General features: G+C 48.5%; 1 protein-coding gene and 1 pseudogene across 1 annotated transcript in view; one reads left to right on the top strand and one right to left on the bottom strand.

Annotated features, from left to right (window-relative positions):
• Window positions 1-249: 249 nt before the first annotated feature.
• Slc34a2 (solute carrier family 34 member 2) overlaps window positions 250-21,449 on the bottom strand; it is a 33,179-nt gene continuing 11,979 nt past the window's right edge. Inside the window, exons 2-13 of the mRNA XM_004656155.2 lie at window positions 18,911-19,025; window positions 18,684-18,818; window positions 17,696-17,824; window positions 15,819-15,962; window positions 13,297-13,408; window positions 9,554-9,749; window positions 8,716-8,811; window positions 7,667-7,787; window positions 6,267-6,434; window positions 4,342-4,458; window positions 4,113-4,237; window positions 250-2,314 (exon numbers count right to left, since the gene is read on the bottom strand). Coding sequence (XP_004656212.2) covers window positions 1,685-2,314; window positions 4,113-4,237; window positions 4,342-4,458; window positions 6,267-6,434; window positions 7,667-7,787; window positions 8,716-8,811; window positions 9,554-9,749; window positions 13,297-13,408; window positions 15,819-15,962; window positions 17,696-17,824; window positions 18,684-18,818; window positions 18,911-19,022 — 2,085 coding nt within the window. The 5' untranslated portion in view covers window positions 19,023-19,025 and the 3' untranslated portion in view covers window positions 250-1,684. The remainder of the gene's footprint in view (window positions 2,315-4,112; window positions 4,238-4,341; window positions 4,459-6,266; window positions 6,435-7,666; window positions 7,788-8,715; window positions 8,812-9,553; window positions 9,750-13,296; window positions 13,409-15,818; window positions 15,963-17,695; window positions 17,825-18,683; window positions 18,819-18,910; window positions 19,026-21,449) is intronic.
• Window positions 14,144-14,237, top strand: LOC123453428 (annotated as a pseudogene).

A 21,449-nucleotide genomic window follows, 5' to 3' on the forward strand; every position in this document is an offset into this window, starting at 1 on the left:
TCTCCATTACCCACACAAAGCCAGATGCACACAGTGGCACATGCATCTGGAGTTCCTTTGCAGTGATATTTATGTGAGGAAATGGATTCAAGGAGGCCTCCATTTCCTTGTAATTAGAAGCAACAGCACTCCATTTGGGTTTGATTATCTTTTATTTCTCCCTTCCCATAACCAATAAAAAAAATACAATCAACATAGATACAAAGATCCCAGTTTTTTTTTAAAAAAAAAAATCAACTGAGTGCAAAGAGAGCCACTGCCTGGGTTTTAATTACATATTTACAGGATGTGAAGAGGTGGCGAGGCCACAGAGGTGTGCTTAAAGGCAGCATTACAAAATATACAAAGGTGCTCATTCTGTCTCTATATTTCAGAAAATAACCCTGCCTCATTTCCAAACGAGGCACTATAAAACAAATCCCAACTATTTACTATTATAACTTATGAAAATGCTGTACAGGGGCATGACTATAAATATGCAATATAAATGGCTCTGTTAGGGAATGGGTATCTACATGGCGGGCAGAGAGGGGCTCAAGTTAGCATCCCAGCCTGTTCAGATGGTGACGGCGTGGGCTGAGGGAGAAGGGGTTACAGCCACTGCCTCCTTTCCCGAGGCTGATGGTTGAGGGTGAGCAGCTGCCGTGTGACTGAAGCAGGGCTCTGGGAGGCATAAAGGAGGCATCTAGGATGAAAGGGCCCACACCCTCTTACATGGCATCCCAGAACCCTTACTGCGCTGTACACACAGTTCTCAGCCCTGTTCCAATTGCCTTCTCCTGGGGGAATTTAGTGCTTGGAGGAAGCTATGGAAAAATCACTGGTGGAAACTGGGAAGAGTTTGGGAAGACTTTGATGATGGATATAGGGGCAAAGGAGGGGTGAGGGGGCTGGAGAGATGGCTCAGTGGTTAAGGCACATGCCTGAAAGATGCGTGAAAACGACCACCAAAAGCTGGCCCAGAAGTGAGGGGGGAAGCAGGAGACATAGGACCATTCCATGAGCAGATGGTACCAAGTGGCAGAAGAGGGAGAGAGATTGGACCTAGGCCTCACACATCTGATTCCAAAAGTCACAACAGTACCACTTCTAACTGACCAAGAGAGTGGCATTAGGCTGCCGCCACAAATGTCTGCAAATTTGACCTCAATAGCGGTCTGGTGCAAGAACCTGGAGCCCTTTGGCAGGTAAACCATCTTTCCAAACGCTGGAAGAGGGACTTCCCATGGTCCCAAACAGTGCTCCATTTCGGCCATACCACCTGCTCATGGGGCGGGGCGTGGGGTGGAGGAAGGGGGAGGTGGGCATGATCTTTGATAAAGGAGAGCTGGCTGGGGATCTGTGCCAAGAAAGGAGATCTTTGTACACATATATACACATGGCCTTACAGAGGGCCCTTCGAGAACCTTCCCTAATGCCTCTTAGGCCTTTCTCTTCTGAAGAGGATGGATTTTGAAAGCAGTTCCTAGTGGACCACATCGGGAGTGGAGGTGGTCATGGAGGAGCCAGGTTCACAGTGTCCCCTCTGCGCCCTGCGTCTTGTGGGAGGGCGAGACCTGGAGAGCAGGGGCTATTGTCAGCTTGGCTTCCTGCTGAAGAACAAATCGCTGCGAGGCTGCAGGAGATGGAGCCAGGATGGGGGGAGCGCAGGGGCCCTGGCTTCTCCCGGACCTCGGGGCCTCCCCTAGAAGGCTGTGCTGGTAGGCATGGTCTTCATGCTCAGGGCATCCACCTGGCCCTTGCCCTCATCCTGGATCTCTTTGCTCGTGACTGCGTTGTTAAAGACCTCGGGGCCCTTGACCGGGACGTCCTGCTCCTCGCGCCCCTCCTCCAGGTCCCGGCAGCACCTGCTGCAACGACAGCACCTGCAGCCACACACCATGCAGCACACCTGACAGCACACCCGGCAGCAGCAGCAGCAACGCCGCTGGTAGCAGGTGGTGGCCAGGGAGATGACCCGGTCCCAGGGCTTCAGCGAGTGCATCCAGTAGGGCAGGAAGTTCCAGTCGCGGAGCTTCAGGGGCAGCATGCGTGGGCAGCGGGTCTGCAGCAGCCTGATGCACAGGATGAGGAGCAGCACCAAGACGATGGGCACCCCCACGCCTACCAGCACAGGCCAGCCCGCCAGCGAGAGGCCAAACACCGCCAGCGGGGTCAGGAAAAAGAAAAAAATCAGGTAGAAGACGGCGAACCAGCGGTACTTGGCGGAGATGTTGCCCAGGCCTTTGGCCAGGCGGACGGGCAGGCGGGTGAACGGGATCGGGTACCACAGCAAGATGCCGGAGATGTTGAAGAAAAAGTGGCACAGGGCGATCTGAAACAGAGGAGGTTGGACACGTGAGGGGATGAGGAGGGACGGTCACCTAACACCTTCCTTGCCGGAGCAGGAGCTCAGCCTGTACTTGAGTGGCGGGGGGGCGGGTTGGTGAGACCCAGCTCAACCACGGTTCTGCTTTCTGGCTCTGGGGTTCTTTAGTTATCATCTGGTAATGGGTTTGCCCACTGCTTCTCCATGCCTTGGTCCCACTGTCTCCACTGGAGCAATCGGCATAAAGCCTGGATCATGGGATCACTGGCTTTCTTGGTTCAGGGGGCTGGAGAGATTGCTTAGTGGTTAGGGCACTTGTTTTTAATCCTGATGACCCAGGTTTGAATCCCCATTATCCCACGTAAAGCCAGATGCACAAAGTGGCCTATGCATCGGAGTTTGTTTGCAATGGCACGAGGTCTTGGCATGCCCATTCTCTCACTCCCCCCTTTCAAATAATAATAATTTTAAAGAAATGCTATACAAGTGAGGGGTGGTGTACACTCCTAGAATCAGAAAGACCACAATTTTGAGCTCAGCCTGGGCCACACAGAGACCCCGCCTCAAAGCAGAACACCCGAGATCCATTCTGCAGAGTGGCAGCCGTTATTACTTAACGTATGTGAAAACTAAGGCATCCCAAGTTGCAAATAGGAAGTGAAGGTCTGGCTACACAGGCCAGACGCCTGTTCCACTTTGCCGTGGTAGGAGTCTTGGACCAGAACTGTCAGACACATTAGCCACCAGCTGCAGGAGGCCGCTGAGTACCTCCGGTGAGGCTCTTCTGCCCTGCAATGATGTTCACAGGTATTTCTGTTGGACAGTATGGCATCAGACAGTGCCATCTTAGCCATATATCCATGGTGATCTTAAGGAGAAGGGGATTATGGTCTCTATTTTCTGGATAAGGAATTTATTTGTGTCATTTGTTGAAGGTCACTCAGACTAACAATGGATGGGACAAAAAACCTCAAATCTCTAAGATCTTTCCCAAGGTAAGCTTGGTATTCCAGGCCAAGCAGGTACTCCTGGAATAACACAGGCCACCTCTTTGGCCACTTCTCAGGCAAAGTTCCCAAGAGGGCAGAGAGAAAGATGGGCCAGAATGTGAGGTCAGAATTTCCTATAATCAGTGTCAGTCTGTGGAAGGAATATCCCACTTGTGTTTACACGAAGGCCTTACTACCTCTCTAAGGAGTGAGAGCTCTGACTCTCCCTGCAGCTTCCAGCAACAACTTGGTTCCACCTTTTGGCTAGAACATAGAAAGTCTGGCTCTTGTTAGAAATGACCTTGTAAGGGCTAGAGAGATGGCTTAGTGGTTAAGGTGTTTGCCTGCAAAGCCAAAGGACACAGGTTCGATTCCCCAGGATCCACGCAAGCCAGATGCACAAGGTGACACATATGTCTGGAGTTTGTTTGCAGTGGCTGGTGGCCCTGGCATATTCATTCATTCTCATTCTCATTCTCTCTCTCTCTCCACATATATTATCTATGCCCCTCTCGCTCTTTCAAATAAATAAATAAAAATAAAATAATTTTTAAAAATAGAAATGATAGCTGGGCGTGGTGGCGCACGCCTTTAATCCCAGCACTTGGGAGGCAGAGGTAGGAGGATCACCGTGAGTTCGAGGCCACCCTGAGACTCCATAGTGAATTCCAGGTCAGCCTGGGCTCGAGTGAGACCCTACCTCGAAAAACCAAAAAGAAAATAATAATAATAAAATAAAATAGAAATGACTTCGTAAGACCACAGAGTGGGTTGTTTTCCACCCAGAACCCTGGCCCCATGCAGTAGGTCCTGACCTGCAGTGAACTCCTGAGGGTGTTGCCTGGGCTGGCTAAAGCAGCCAGGATGGCCGTGGTGGTGGTGCCGATGTTGGATCCCAGCGTGAGTGGATACGCCCTCTCAATGGTGATTACCCCGATGCCTGGGGAGGGGAGGGCACAGAGCACATAGCATTAGCCACAGGGCATGATGGGAGTGGTGATGGGAATGGGACCAACCCAAGGGAGAGCTCAGGGAGAAACTCACCGATGAGCGGGGTCAAAGCAGAAGTGAACACAGAGCTGCTCTGCACGATGAAGGTCATGCCTGCGCCCACAAGGATGGCCAAGTAGCCAGTCACCCAGGCAAAGGGAAAGGGAAAGTCTAGAAGACCAAGAGGAAGAGGTTACTCCATGCGTCCCCTCTGGAAGGCATGGGCTACCACCTCGCTAGAGCCCAGCAGCAAAGGCTGGGCTATGGCATGAGTTTGTATGCCACCCCTAGTCTAGATTGCCAAGTCTCTTTCTAGAATCCTGTTTCATGCCCTCATGTCTTTGACCCAGCAGGTGCTGGGATGGTGAAGCAAGGAAATAAGGAACAGTGACGCAGACCAAGTGGAGACCCAAGTACAGAGACTTGAATCCACCAGGACAATCCACCTCCCTGACCTGCTCTCCTTCCTCATTCGTTTCTAGCGGGTGGAGCCTGGAAGGAAGGCACAAGCCTGGAGCACTGTGTGCTCAGCCAGCAGTTCGGCTGCACCTGAAGCAGAGGCTCCTCTCCTGACATTTTATTCCAATTTCAGGAAAATGCGGAGGTCCTGCATAGTAAGTTCTCAATAGCCATGATGCCTGATTGGGCGGGAGCTTCTGTTTGGTCCCATAGTTATTCCAGAACTGAATTTCCTTCCCAAAGAGTGAAGGTAAGTGAGGATGTGAGTGAATACCTAGCACACTTTTTCTTTTTGAGGTAGGGTCTCACTTTAGCTCAGGCTGACCTAGAATTCACTATGTAGTTTCAGGGTGGCCTCGAACTCACAGTGATCCTCCTACCTCTGCCTCCCGAGTGCTGGGATTAAAGGCGTGCACCACCACGCCCAGCAATACTTCTTAAAAAAATATTTTATGTTTATTTATTTATTTGAAAGAGAGAGATAGAGAGAGAGAGAATGGACACATCAGGGCCTCTAGCCACTACATACAAACTCCAGCTGCATGAGCCACCATGTGAATCTGGCTTATGTGAGTACTGAGGAATGGAACCTGGGTCCTTAGGCTTTGCAGGCAAGCACCTTAACCGCTAAGCCATCTCCCTTACCCATTTTTAATTTTTTTTATATTTGTTTCTTTGTTTGTTTGTTTGAGAGAGAAAGGCAGAGAGAGAGAGAGAGAGAGAGAGAGAGAGCAAGAGAATCCTGTTACACTTTTACTAAGAGCTCCAAACAGAGTAGGATAATCCTGGGCATATAGAAATTCTGCTAAGGGGCTGGAAAGATGGCTTAGTGGTTAAGCGCTTGCCTGTGAAGCCTAAGGACCCCGGTTCGAGGCTTGGTTCCCCAGGTCCCATGTTATCCAGATGCACAAGGGGGCGCATGTGTCTGGAGTTCCTTTGCAGAGGCTGGAAGCCCTGGCGCACCCATTCTCTCTCTCTTCCTCTATCTGTCTTTCTCTCTGTGTCTGTTGCTCTCAAATAAATAAATTAAAAAAAAATTAAAAAAAAAAAAAAGAAATTCTGCTAGGGTATAGCTCTTTCACACGAGCTTTCTACTTTGCAATGGAAGCTTATTCCCCCTGCCAAGCCCACTGAGGACACTCAGAAAAAATTATAAAGCAAATAACATCTTAACTTTTACAGCTTATCATATCATTGCAAGATGGAAACACAAGAGTACCTCTAGGGCTGGAGAGATGGCTTAATGGTTAAGGTGCTTGCCTGTGAAGCCAAAGGACCTCGGTTTGAGTCCCCAGGAACCAGTGAGCCAGATGCACGAAGTGGTGCATGCATCTGGAGTTCGTTTGCAGTGGCTAGAAGCCCTGGCACACCCATTCTCTCTCTCCCCCATCTCTTTCCCTCTCTCAAGTAAATAAATATAAATATATAAAAGAAAAAGAAAATAAAAGACAAGAATGTCTCTAGGGGTGGTCATATGCCATCCACCAAAGGCCAGAATGGACAGCGGGCAGTACACCTACCAGTGTTGAGCGTCTTCTTAATGATGACCGCAACCTGCCCCTTGAGCACGGAGCCCAGGAGCTTGACGATCATGATCAGGCAGCCACAGAGGACCAGCAGGGAAACAAAGAGCAGGATGATGCCCACAGCGAGGTCCGGGAGGTTGAAATTCACAAAGATGTGCTGGCCTGAAGAGGTACAGAGAGCTTTGTCAGGAGAGGGGGGACCACACTGACCAGAGGTTGTTGTAAATCCCCTGCCGTCTTCCTTCAGAACAGGCTCTCAGCTGGCAGCCAGAGACACCTGGCCACATGGATTAAAGATGGCATCCTTTGTAGGTAAGTGTGTCCCTGAGATGAGACAGGACCATATGAAGCCCGGGCTCGCTTCCAAGTTGCTATGACTCTGAGAATGACCTTGAACTCCTGATCCTCCTGCCTCCATCTGTCCAGTGCTGTTCACAGTCAGTGTACACTGCTCAGGATTCGTGCCCATGGGGAAGGGAGAAGTCAAGATGCATGGGAGTGGGTAAGAACTAGGGATCCTCAAGCCAGAAAAGACTCCAGGGCAAAATCATGGCTTCTTAAAGACCAGAGTAGCAGATGGGCTCACTGTCTTCTTCAGGGCCTCCAGACAGAAGGGATTCACCTAGTAAAAATATCTGTCCTGTGTAGGCCCCATGTTGCTCTTCAAAATGGCTATCGTTGGGCTGGAGAGATGGCTTAGCAGTTAAAGCATTTGCCTACAAAGCCAAAGGACCCAGGTTCGATTTTCCAGGACCCACATTAGCTAGATGCACAAGGGGATGCAAGTGTCTGCAGTTCGTTTGCAGTAGCTGGAAGCCCGGGCGCGCCCATCCCCTGCCTCCCCCTCCTCTCTTTCTCTGTCAAATAAATAAACAAAAATAAAATATTTTTTAGAATGTAACAAAATGGCTATCATCACCCTAGAGTTAGTGAGAAAGGGATACTGGTTCACAGGGAGGGAGCTCTGTGGAATCTGACAAGCTCCTTTGAGCAGGTATGGAGGTGTCAGAGCTCCTGGGTTTCAAGTCCCCAATCTGCCACTTCCTGTGGGCCACCTTGGGCCTGTCACGTGGGACATTCAGCCTCTTCACACCCTGCTGTGGCAGCACATGCTGGCTAGGACGGGTAGAAAACGTGTGCCGCCTGCTGCCCTCCTCCCTGCCTTCAGCGGACTCCACAGATAAGAAATGCTCATCTAGGCGCGCGCCTTGAATCCAGCACTCGGGAGGCAGAGGTAGGAGGATCGCCGTGAGTTCGAGGCCACCCTGAGACTCCATAGTGAATTCCAGGTCAGCCTGGACTAGAGTGAGACAGTGAGACCCTACCTCGAAAAACCAAAAAAAGAAATGCCCATGTGCCCCAGTGGCAAGGCCAGCTCACCACATCCCACTCACATTTTGCAATGTTCTCTTTGTAGGTCACATTCGTGGTGGTCCACGTGTTGATGCCGTCCGTCCAACACATTGAAGGAGAGGTACAGTTCTCCGGCGAGGGGACGGTGACGTTCAATTCCGTCTAAATGACAAACAGGATAAATGTCCACAACACACACTTCTGGTGGCAACGACAGTCAGTGAGGGGACCAGGTAAGACACCGTGCCCATGGGTCTGGGTGGCTGCTCCACGGTAGAGTGCCATTCCTCCCTCCAGGATTAGCTTATTCGGCTTCTGAACAAGCTCTTGAAACAAATGGGACAAATGAAAACCAACCCCTGCCATTTAAGAAGCTGCTGCTTTTTAGAGTTACATCTCTGGCCTTTAGTACCTCAGTGCTGCCCTTGCTGCCCACCCCGAATAGATTCCATGACACCCAGTACCCAGGAAGAGGCAGGCAACGACAGGCAATAAGCCTTCCCCAAGGCAGGTCTAGAATGATGCATCCATGCCCTGGGATGAGGCAGAGGTCGCCATCTGCCCTATTGCCAAAGACCCTCACTCGTGGACTTACTTCCTTTTAAAAATATGTTTATTATTTATTTATTTGAGAGAGAACAGGGCCATGACAGGACCTCTATCCACTGCAAATCAACTCCAGACGCATGTGCTACCTTGTGCATCTGGCTTATGTGGGTATTGGGGAATTGAACTTGGGTCCTTTGGCTTAGCAGGCAAGTGCCTTAACCACTAAGCCATTTCTCCAGCCCACATGGACTTACTTCTGAAAGGAAAGTCCTTAGACAAGACTTCCAAGTTTTCTTTCCTTTTCCTTTTTTTTCTATCTTTCTTTTTTTTTATTTTTAGTTTTTTATGGTAGGGTCTCTCTCCAACCCAGGCTGAACTGCAATTCACTACGTAGTCTCAGGCTTGCCTCAAATTCACAGCAGCTCTTCTATCTCTGCCCCCCCTCCCAAGTGCTGGTGGTATTAAAGGCATACGCCACCATGCCCAGCTTGCTTTGCCACCTTTAAGGGTTCACCTGCCAGGAAGTATTCCAGATACTTACTATGTTGGTGAAAGTTTTGCACCAGATCTTGACCAGGCTCTTGTTTTGAGCTGCCTCGTTATTCATGGCGATTTGGTGAATCACGTCCTTGTCCAGCTGAGAAAGATAACAGGGGAAGACAGTCAGCGTGACTTCACATTGACTTGGGACAGAAGTGGGGTGGGACTGTCACAGGGCCTTTCAGGGAATGAACTTGACTGTGAGCCCCTAGGGGTATGATTTAGGGCTCAACTGTGTGTAACCCCCATCCCTGGAAGTAGCATCAGTCGCTGAATAACTGAATGACACAGGCACTTATAAGAAGCAGGTCACGGACACCCGCTGACTAAATAAGAGAAACCAGAAGAATGCAAGTTCAGGGTCCCAGCAGGCCTTTGCTTCCCGAGGCAACATGGGCAAAACCCTCTTTCCTTCTCATGATAGGGACAGATACAAGGGACCAATGGGCTGGATTGGCCCCTGGTGGGAAGGGCAGTAACCCTTCTTAGCTAGGCATTGGGTAATATTTTTGTCATGAAAAACCCATTAGCTAGGCATTGGGTAATATTTTTGTCATGAAAAACCCATGTTGGAGACACTGATGGGGACAAAGTGGTCACAAGTGTCCAGTGAAGAATGCTCTAGAAGCACTCATCACCCTTGTCCCTTTTCTGTTAAAGAGGACACACATATTGAAGTCCAGGAGAGGGGACAGACAGACAGACACACACACACACTACTAAGCATCCCTGGAGTTCTGCTGCCCTTGGCTTTCTCCAAACTCAGCAGTGCAGTATTCCAGACTCCTAGGCATGGAGGGGCCCAGGCCCTGGGATTAGCTATGCTCGGTAACAGTTACCTGGATGATGAGCTTTGTGAACGGATCTGTGATGACTTTCAGAATGGCTGGGGCTTCTTCCCCATTCTTGAAGTTGAAGGTGTCCACCACAAGGTTGGTCAGGAGCTCCAGGTAGTGGGTGGCGGCCTCCAAGGGCAAGAGCACCAACACAGAGAGCCAGTTGAAAAAGTCATGCACAGTGGCCCCTGCAAAAGCCCTGTGGGTGGGAAGCCCCAAGAGCTAGGTTAGGCGATGAATTGAAAACATCAGCCGGGTCAGACCAGGTCATTGTATCTGCTAGCTATCACCCATCTGGTATAAGGTCTCCGAGAAAATAGTCAGCCAGTATGTTTTGGTCAGAGTTATTCCCTCAGAAACCATTGTTTTAGCTGGGCATGGTGGCTTCCTCCTACCTCTGCCTCCCGAGTGCTGGGATTAAAGGCATGCGCCACTACACCCCGTGGGTTCCACATCATTTTTTGAGACAGGGTCTCTCACTGAATCTAGAGCTCAGATTCAGCTAGATTGTCTAGCTGGCAAGCTAGTCCTCTGGTCTCCACTTCCCCAGAGTTGGCACCCAGGCACGCGTCAGCACGCTTGGCTGTATATGTATGTATGTATGTAGGGATCAAATCAGGGTCTCATGCTGGCATGGCGGAGCCATCCCTCCAGCCCCGCAAGACCACTTCTGAAGTGCATGAGCGCAGCCTGCCCTCAGAAAAGTGGGGGGTCAGATTGGCAGGCAACCATCAAAGCCTTCTATCTGAAATAAATTCTTGACATTTTTTTTTAAAGAAGTCTTGAGGGCTAGAGAATTGGCTGAGCAGTGAAGGCATTTGCCTGAAAAGACAAAGGACCCAGGTTTGGTTCCCCAGCACCCACATAAAGCCAGATGCACAAGGTGGTGCATGCATCTGGAGTTTGTCTGCAGTGGCTAGCGACCCTGGCATGCCCATTCTCTCTCTCTCTCTTAAATGAATAAATGAATAAATAAATAAGTCTTGAAATTCCCCTCCAGGAAACTAGGCTGATAGATGCTATCCATAGCATCTGCAGAGGTTCAGGTTCACCCAGAGTCCCATCCTATCTCAAGATGAGGAAACCATCTCAGCTAGGCTTGGGGGCACAGGCTGCAATCCCAGCACTCAGCAAACAGGCAATACAAGTTTGAGTTGAGGCCAAGCTAGGCTGGTTCAAGGCTAGCCAGAGTGATACAATGAGACCCTACCACCAAAAAAAAATTCCTGTGCCTCAGATTTTTTTTTTATTTTCAATGAAAATGTTTCTTTCAATGCGTTTGCATGCCAAAGCTGGGCATGGGGTACATGCCTTTAATCCCAGCACCCAGTAGGCAAAGGTAGGAGGATCACCATGAGTTCGAGGCCATCCTGAGATTACATAGTGAACCTCCAGGTCAGCTTGGACTAGAGTGAGATCCTTCCTCGAAAAACCAAAAAAAAAAAAAAAAAAAAAAAGCATGTCAGAAAACACTATCAGATGGTGTGCTAGAGAAAGAACACACAGAGGCATCTAATCAGGATATGAGGATGATAAGTAACTTAACTAGTGAAAGTACAAGTTTTTGCTTCATACCATTAGCTGATCTTTTAGAGGATTCCTATTATTCCTGAAGAAGGCAATTTAACACATTTTATATACTACCAAAAAGGGTAAAATAATTTAAGTATTTCCTAGTATTGGTGGGATCATGTTTTAAGAGCCTTGTAAATGTTTAATATGCTATCATTATAGAAATAATCCTGACCATGTGTGGAGATAGTGTTCCCTCCTAAATGGAGAGTTATGAAAAGCACACTGAAATAGCTTATACCTGTGTGACAGCTGAAGAGAAGCTACATTAGCTAGATATTCTTTTTAAAAATATTTTTATCTACGTATTTTATTGATTTATTTGAAACACAGAGAGAGATAGAGAGTGAGAATGGGCACACCAGGGCCTCCAGCCACTGCAAACGAACTCCAGACACATGTGCCCCCTTATGCATCTGGCTTACGAGAGACCTGGAGAATTGAATCTGGGTCCTCAGGCTTCACAGGCAAGCGCCTTAACTGCTAAACCAGCTGTCCAGCCCCAGCTATATATTCTTATATGAGGGTACCTCAATGGGTCATAGACAAATGCACAAAGCATTGTTTGCCCATGCTGTATCTCTATTTTATCTAAAATAAAAATATATTCAAGCTGGGTGTGGTGGCACATGCCTTTAATCCAAGCACTTGAGAGGCAGAGCTGGGAGGATCCCAGTGAGTTCAAGGGCAGCGTGAGATTACATAGTGAATTCCAGGTCAGCTTGGACTAGTGTGAGATCCTACCTCAAAAAAAAAAAAATTACATATATATATATATATATATATATATATTATATTATATCATATATATATATATATATATATATATGTATATGTATATATATATATATATATATGGCTGGAGAGATGGCTTAGTAGTTAAGGCATTTACCTGTGAAGCCTAAGGACCCAAATTTGATTCCCCAGTACCCAGATAAGCCAGATGCACAAGGTGGCACATGAATCTGGGGTTTGTTTGCAGTGGCTGGAGGGCCCTAGAGCATCAATTCTCTCTGTCTATCTGACTCTTTCTCTCTCTCTCAAATAAATAAGTACATATATATATGGCTGGAGGGATGGCTTAGCAGTTAAGGCCTTTGCCTGCAAAGTCAAAGGACCCAGGTTTGATTCCCCAGGACCCACGTTAGCCAGATGCACAAGGGGATGCACGTGTCTGGAATTTGTTTGCAGTAGCTGGAGGCCCTGGCATGCCCATTCTCTCTCTCTCTCCCCCTGCCAAATAAATATATGTTTAAATATATATACATATATATATATAATAAAAAAGGTATGTGCCACCACACCCAGCTCCATCATGTTTATAAAAAAAAACCCTCTTAAATGCATATTATTGTGGCCATCAGGACATGTCATCAGGGACCAAATGAGGTGGCTCACAGCAAATGAGTGGCTATGGTGGCATCCAATGACTGCCGAGTCACAGGCAGACGAGGGTGACGTTTGTCTCCCCGACAGGCCTGCAGTAATGCCAGCTGCCTGACTGCACCGTGGTCACCTCATGAAGACAAGCTGGAAATTACTCCTTTCTTTTCATAAGCTCCAGTGTCTGCCACTAGGTGAAGAGAAGTCTGGAAATGTTTCTAATTCTCACATGAATCTCTGTGGAGGAAAAGGGTTCCCTTTGCCTACTCAACATGTCCTGTTTTTATATCTAACACACCCTCAGGAACATCATTTTGCCTTTTACTGACCTTCCAGTGAAGAATAAAGAAGAGGTGGTATTGGTGGAGCTGGCCCAAAATGGAAGTTTGGAGAAGGTATAATTACTTATGACTAAGTGAGTCGGCCAAGCCTACCCTAACTGGCCACGTGTCAGGGCCACCAGCCCGCAGCTAAGTGTCTAGCTAGTGCTTGCCTTTCGTGAGCCCTGATGAGGTATCAGGCACTTTGCCAAACACTTGTCTCTATGACTGCTTAAACCTTAAGATAAAACAGCAGCGATGGATGCTATTATTATCCTAGCTCTGCAGACCAACCAGTAGATTTCATCAGCTGGGAAGTATGTGACCCCCAACCCCAGCTAGACTTCCTTGAGGGTCCTTCCAGGAGCTCCAGCAATGACTAGGCAAGCACACCCTTATTGCTAGAGGTGGTGACTCCTGCATGGCTTAAACAACAGGCCCGAAGGATACAGGAGTTGCTGAGCCTCCTACCTTCTGAACTCATTCCGGTCTCCTGCCTGCATGAGCGCCACGATGGTGTTGGTGATGGAGGTCCCGATGTTAGCCCCCATGATGATGGGGATGGCTGCGCGCACCGTCAGCACTGGAGGGTGGAGAAGAACCAGTGGTAAGCCTGGCCCATTGGCTGGGCCATGCTCCCCCAGCCTAAGGAAGGCTAAGCTCACTCTTGCTGGTAATTCCCCAAAGCAGTCCTTTGTCTCTTTGCAGCTCAAGCTACAGTGGGATGACACAGAAATATACATGTGTCCCACCCCCACAATTCCTGCCCGTCATTCTGGAGTCTCACCAGACCCCACGATGCCCTTCTGTGGACCCCAGTTGCAAAATTATTTTCCAGGTCAGGCATGGTGGCTCAATCCTTTAATCCCAGCACTCGGGAGGCAGAGGTAAGAGGATTGTGAGTTCGAGGCCAGGCTGGAACTGCAGAGTGAGTCCCAGGTCAGCCTGAGCTAAAGTGAGACCAAAAAAAAAGACTTTCCAAACTCCTCTGTCAGAGGTAAGATTGACTCACAGGAGACAGGGCACCGGTTGGCATTTGAGGAAAAGGTGACCGAGCCCCAGGGTTGATCTCAAGTACTTCAGAGCAATTGTGCATGGCACGATGGGTTCTACATGAAAGAGCCTCGCCCACATGCTAGACTGACATTTATAGTTTTACTGCTTAGATTCCTGGCAGGATTCTTCTGCTAACAAAATCAGTATATTGCCTCAATTTCCTAACATCTGAAAGTTACAGATTTTGAAGAACTAAGACTCTTTTCTAATTTATCCCAGAAATATTCTAGTTAATTGTCTAAAATGCTGGTCAAAAAAAATGGCATTCACTTCTGCAGCACATATACTAAAATTGGAACGATACAGAAAAGATTAGCATGATCCCTGCTCAAATTTGTGAAGCGGTCCATATTTTAAAAACAAAATGTTGCTGGTCATGGTGGGGCAAACCTTTAATCCCAGCACTCTGAAGGCAGAGGTAGGAGGATTGCCGACAGTTCGAGGCCACCCTCACACTACATAGTGAATTACAAGTCAGCCTGAGCTAGAATAAGACCCTCCCTCAAAAAACTGAAAAAAAGAGAAAGAAAGAAAATGGTGAGTCTGGTGTGATGGTGCATGCCTTTACTCCTAGCACTCAGAAGCAGAGGTAGATGGATGGCTGTGAATTCAAGGCCAGCCTGAGAGTGTAAAACGAATTCTAGGTCAGCAAGACCCTACCTTGAAAAACCAAAAACAGAAAGAAAAGAAAAAAGTTGATGTCTTCCACCTTATCCTCTCCAGCATCTCCTCGGAGAAAATATTAGGCCAAATACAAACTTGGAATTTTGTCTCCCGCAAACATGCAATCCCAAAGCCAATATGCGATGTGATTTGCAGTCATGCCCTTAGCTTTAAGCACAGCCCTGTCCAAGGAAGCTTTCTAAATTGCTGGAAAAAGCCTGGCCTGGTGGCTCATATCTGTAATACCAGCAATTGGGAGGCTGAGGCAGAAGGATTGCCACAATATATTTTTTGTTTTTTAGTAACTTATTTATGAAGCAAAAATGGGTGCTCCAGGGCCTCTGGCCACTGCAAATGAACTCCAGATGCATGAACCACATGTGCATCTGGCTTTTTTGGCCTCTGGGGAGTCAAACCGAGGTCCTAACTCTTCATAGGCAAGAGCCTTAACTGCTGAGCCATCTCTCCATCCCTTGTTTTTGTTTTTGTTTTTGAGGCAGTGTCTCATTGTAGCCAAAGCTGACATGGAACTCAGTCTAGGTTAGCCTCAAACTAATGGTGATCCTCCTAATTTAGCCTCCCCAGTATACCACAACGCTGGGCTTTGCCACAATTTTGAGGCCATCTGGTGAGTTACAGGCCAATCTGGGCTACAATGAAACCTGTCTCAAATGAAAAAAGAGAATGGAATTTCAAAGGGGAAAGTGGGGGGGGGGGGGATTAACATGGGATTTTTTTATAATCATGGAAAATGCTAATAAAAACTTTAAAAAAAGAAGACAAAAGCTGGCAGAAATGCTGCTTCATAGGCTGTGGCAAGTGCAATGGAGGATGATTTTATGTTTGGAACTTATATTAGTGAGGGTCAAGTGGAATTAAGTAGTCTCATGTGTGGCTGTATTCTTGAGCATTCAGAAGTTATACAAGTATTAGGGTCAGCCCTCCACATGGAAACAGGGGTCTACCAGGATCAAAAGCAGGAAATGGGGGTGGAGACAGGGCTTCGTGATTAGGGCACTTGCCTACAAAGCCTAGGGACCCAAGTTTGACTCCCTAGAACCCATATAAGCCAGATGCACAAGGTGGCACACGTGTCTGGAATTTGTTTGCAGGGGCTAGAGGCCCTGGTGTGCCCATTCTCTTTCTTTCTTTTTCTCTCTGAAGTGAATGAATGAGTGAATGAATGAATGAATAGATGGGGAAATGTCATGCTTAGACAAGATGGAGGACAATGGAAATAAAAACGCACATGAGCTCACAGGACCCCAACTCACATGAGGAGGCCACCATGCTGACGATGATGGATGAGGACGTGCTGGAACTCTGCACCATGACAGTCACCAGCACCCCGATGACCAGTCCCGCCACAGGGTTGGACATAATGGAGTTGTTACTGAAGAACTGCCCGGCCATTTTCCCTGAAAGACAAACCAATGATGCAGGGATGGGGAGGGACGGGCACACTGCGTCCAGAGAGAGGCCTCCTTGCAAGAGCAGCTGCTGTGGAGTAGGAGCCCAGCCTGCAGCCATGCTGAGCCTGTGGAATCTCGCTTCTCTGAGGGTTGTTTTCTTTCATTGCCCAGGTAGGAAAGAGATCTGACAGCTGTCCTCACTGGTCTTCTGCCCAATTCCTCTTATCACTTCACCCCACAGCTTCTAGCTTGCAACCACTGGCCTCTCCCTCGCCTTTTCTGATCATGGGCCTGGCTCTGACTGTGCTGGACCTCCTGATGCCCTAATTCCTCAGCCTTAGGACTGTATTCCTAAAGAAGACGTATCTGCAAAACTGGGTCTTCCCTCTTCTCCATCCACCCCCACCTCCAGTCTCAGCTTATAACTGAATGCTACAGAAGTCATTTTGAGGGTGTGCTTCTGCGACCCTCGATCCATTCCCCAAACCACTTTACAATAAAGACTGAGGGACTGGGTGGGTCAGAGGAACAATGAAAGGATATGCAGGAATTTAGTGCATCCATCACACACCTGAAAAATGACACCCCATCCTTGTGATCCCAGGTCACAAGGATCAACTCCCTAAGACAGTCACCAGAGCTGGAGAGATGGCTTAGCGACTAAGGCACTTGTCTGCAACACTAAGGGACCTCAGATCCCCAGGACTCACATAAGCCAATTGCACAAGGTGGTGCATGCATCTGGAGTTTGTTGGCAGTGGCTGAAGGCCCTGACACACCCATTCTTTCTCTCTCTGTCAAATAAATAAATAAAAATAAATATTGAAAAAGACTTAAACAAAAAAAAGCCGGGCGTGGTGGAGCACGCCTTTATTCCCAGCACTCAGGAAGCAGAGGTAGGAGGTTGGCCATGAGTCAAGGCCACCCTGAGACTCCATGGTGAATTCCAGGTCAGCCTGGGCTAGAGGGAGCCCCTACCTCACAAAAAAAGACAAATGAACAACAACAAAAAAAGACTTAGTAATGAAATGAACTATTAAAAAAAAAAAAAAACAGCACAGGCAGCAAAGAATGCAGAAATCCAGACTTTGCCACCCTGAACTGTAACTGAATCCTGCTGTGCACTTAGTAGTCTTGGTCCTTTCCCATAAATGGGAGGAGTTGAGGCAAAGACTATTTCAGCCACGGGAGCCCCTATCTATTCCTGTTGTCACCCACAGAGGGTACAAAGTTAATTGAGCACAAGGTAATGTCACTACTGGGTTGCATGCACACTAGCCAAGTACAGTCTTGGGAGACACGTGGGTGTTGGCTGTGGGTACAGATTCCTAGCCTGGAGACCACTGTCCTTCCCCATCAAGAGCTGGCTTTGATCTTTCCTATTTGCTTGGTCCTGGAAGAGCATTCATTCTTTCTCTGCAATCTCTGGGCAGAGAGGCCAAGAGACAGCAAGAACCGCTCAGATAAGAAGTCAAACAGCTTCCGGCTGGGGCTTGGGAACAAAGGCAGGGACTGATAGCTGGAATCAGTTCCATGTCTGGCTCCGCATCTAAGCCGTTTAGAGGCCTGGCAGTAGTCTTCTACACAATGAGGGGCGTGGACCTCGGGAGAAGCTCTGAGCCAAATTGTCCTAAAGCTCTCTACTAAACTGTAGCCTGAGAAACCTTGAGAAGCCGCAACCACTAAACTGAATTCAGGATTCTGGAACACTTGCCTCCCTTTAGCCCCCGAGCCTGTACCTCCGACCAGCTGGAAGGCGCTGCTGAGCACATCCAAGGAGCACACGAACAAGTACAGGAACCCCAGGAGCAGAAAGAACTTCCCAATTCCTTGGAAGACACAGATGACCTTCCCTCTGGTGTCTCTCTCTGCAGGGGACAAGGCACGAGGCTTTAGTGTCTACAATACTGAGAAGTAGGGCAGCTCCCTGCCGCTTCCACCAGCTCTTAGGTCTCGGGGCTCAGAGGTCAGCAGCTCCACACTGCAATCCATTCTGGTAAACCCTCCTCAGTGTTTCTAGAATCCACAGGATCTGTGTTAAGGAGGAGGACTCAGTGTGGCCCAGGGCCCAGAGAGGCAGCATGTCAGGCTCCATGCTCAGCTAAAACCACGGTGTCACTGAGGGCAGAGGCAGTTAGGAACACGAGTCACCTGCCTAAGTGCAGGGTCAGAGATAATGGCTCTTAAGTGCACCTTTTTATCACAGCGCACTTCCAGAATGAGGCTGCTGGTGGTAATCAAAGCCATAGATGTTTGTTGAGCCCTTGGGCCCTCATAAGACTCTATCCCTGACTGCTGTTTCAATTCTCACCTTCTCCCAGCAGCTCTGTCTCCCCCCTGCCTCCTGAGCCCCCCCTAGCTTGCTGGTCCAAAAGCTGTCCTTCATACCAGAGGTGGGAAAGTGAGCAGTGGCATACCCCAGCTATTCTGGATATATCATCTCTCTGCTACTTCAAGACAATAATGGTCTTGCCTACTCCCCGCGTCCCCTCTTATAATGCCCAGAACCTGGCTGGCGTGCACTGAATTCCAGGGATCAAGATAATGTCTGTCTTGGCCCTGGTGCCTGGTGTGTTGACTGAATGAAAGAACAAAGGGTCCCCCAGTCAGAGTGTGGATGACATTTCCTGGCCAGGATCCTGGTTCTCAGGGCCTCAGAGCCGCGAAAAAGGATGAGTGACAGTGTGAACAATGGGGCTGGTCTTCTCCTGCTGGCCCTCCATTTACCTGACCACTTGATCCCAGTATCCCGGAGTGCAGGCAGGTCCCAGGGGTCATCCACCTCAGTGGGCTCCTCGATCAGGGCCACCGTTGAGTAGGAGGGCAGCAGTTCGATCTTGGGCACTGGAGTCCCACTTTCATCTGCACACGTGAGTGGCAAAGGCCGTGAGGAATGACGCCTGCATGTCCGGCCCCCGCAGGCAGCCTGCCCATGTTTCCTAGGCAGTACTTACTTTGACCGGGCTCCTTGTCCTTGGCTGGCGTGGTCGCCTGTGGGCTCGAGGCCCCCTCGATGAATTTATTGGGGTTGGGCTGAGCATTTTCTACCTCAGGCCAAGGAGCCATGGTCTGTAGAAGGGAAGACAGAGGACTTCAGGAAGCAGTAAATGAAGATGTACAGGCTGATTATGAGAAAGAACCCGGCCCTGCAACGCTTCTACTCAGGCAGTGGAAGGGAAGGTGCCACGCTGACACCTCCTGCCATGCTTACCTGTGCCAGGTGTAGCACCAGGAAGGCCATGTTCTATCTCTGTGTGTCTGTTCCCCCGCTCCCAAGTGTGTCACTGAAACCAGCATGTCCACTGTGGCCTCCGTCCAGGCATGTAGTCTCCTCTCAATGTTCCTAACTTCTGTCTGTCTAAGCTTTTGTTGATCCTCTCTTTTATCAGAGATGGGATAAACAAGGTGACGCAAACCTTTAATCCCAGCACTCGGGGGGCAGAGGTAGGGGGATGGCTGTGAGTTCAAGGCCAGCCTGAGACTACACAGTGAATGCCAGGTCGGCCTGGGCTACAGTGAGATCCTACCTTTAAAAACAATGAAAAGGAAAAAAAAAAACAGAAATAGGATACTCATCCATCTAGCCTCATCATCTCAAGACTTGCCAACTGCCCTGGCCCTCCTTCAACAGGCTCCCCATCTCTTATTTACATGGAAGCAAGTTCAGCTTTCATTGCAGCACCTAACCTCATCCGGCGAAGAGACCACCGGGTACAGATGTGTGAGTGTGTGATGCCCCCAGCCCTAGACAGTGGGCCTGCTCGACCTTCTGTCCGCACTTCCTGTGGAAGGGTTACAAGGGGCAGGTTTAGAGCCCAACAGGGCACCTCACAGCTGGGGGTGCATGTGGGCCAAGTCCCCTTATGCCCTGGGGCGCAGTGTCAATTTCCCTGTGTGAAACAGGGATCACCCTTCACACCAACAGGCTGCAAGACTGGGGATGAGGTTAAAGGTCTGGCAAGCACACCTGGCATCGAGCAGCCTGCCCATGAGCAGCGATTATCACTGTGCCGCCTTGCCTTGAGTCATGACCCTTCGCCAGACAGAACTGTTTCTGGCCTTCTACAGATTTCCCCATAACTCGTTTTCCCCAAAATGTCTTTCTCAGTTATAGGGCTCCTGGTACACCTGGCAGTCCATCCCTTGCAGACTCTCTCCTCTGATACCATTAGACAAAACAATCCTAGGAACAGAAAGTTCACAGAAAGGGAAGTACAAGTTTCCAAATTCTAACTAAAGCCCAAGAGCTCAGCGTCATCGACAATCCAAGATATGCAAATTAAGCGTGGCAACTGACAATGTGGCAAAAGCAATTTCAAGGAAACAATTCAGCGGTTAAGATGCTTGCCTGGAAAGCCTAATGGCCCAGGGTTCGATTCTTCAGCACCCATATAAAGCCAGATGCACAAAGTGGCACATGTATCTGGAGTTTGTTTGCAATGGCTGGAGGCTCTGGTGTGCCCATTTTACTTCCTTCCTTCTTTCTTTCTTTCCTTCTTTCTCTCTCTCTCAAATAAATAAATTGTATAAAAAGAAAGCAGATAGAGAGGACAGACACTGAGGTTGTCTTTTGTCCTCCACATGCATGTCATGACACACACACACGCACACACACACACACACACAAAACAAACAAACAAATAATAATATAATATTCTGGAATAGATGTTATGAGACAAGCATTGCTAAGAGTCCTAGAAAACACTTGGCCAAATGTGTAATGTATTCACTCATTTTACTTCTAGGAATATTTACTCTCAGAAAATCAGAAACTTTGTTCCAACCCACTTCTGCTGAGAACACTTCTCAGAACCCTGGTCCTCCTGACACTGTTCTTCTCCTGAAGCCAATCCATCTCTCCTGAATGCAGCGCTGCCAAGAAAGGGCTTTTTGTCTATTCACTGCTGCATCCTCAAGCTGGAAACTCTGCCTGGCCCTGGATATGTCCACTATTTATTGAAAAATGACAGCAGCACAAACCAAAAAGCCATTTGCTGCTCTGGTCATTTACATATTTGTAAAATACAAATAAGGAAATTGGGACTGAGAGATGGTTCAGTGGATAAAGTGCTTGCCTGCAAAGCCCAGCAACCTGGGTCTGATTCCCCAGTACCCACATAAAGCCAGATGCATAAACTGGTACATGCACCTAGAGGTTATTTGCAGTGGCTAGAGGCCCTGGTGTGTCCATTCTCTCTCTCTCTGTTTGCAAGTAAAAAAAAAAAAAAAAAAATTTAAGGCTGGAAAGATGGCTTAGTGGTTAAGGCACTTGCCTGTGAAACCTAAGGATCCAGGTTTAATTCCCCAGGACCCACACAGAGCCATGCACATGGTGGCACTTGCGTCTGAGGTTTGTTTGCTGTGGCTGGAGGTCCTGGCATGCCCGTTCTCTTATCTGCCTCTTTCTCTCTCTCTCTCTCAAATAAACAATAAAAATAAAATAGTTAAAAATGTTTTTTTTTAAAAAAAATAGGGATATTAGGAGCTAGAGAG

This window comes from Jaculus jaculus, chromosome 11 (genome assembly GCF_020740685.1).
Source record: "Jaculus jaculus isolate mJacJac1 chromosome 11, mJacJac1.mat.Y.cur, whole genome shotgun sequence".
NCBI classification, from domain to species: domain Eukaryota; kingdom Metazoa; phylum Chordata; class Mammalia; order Rodentia; family Dipodidae; genus Jaculus; species Jaculus jaculus.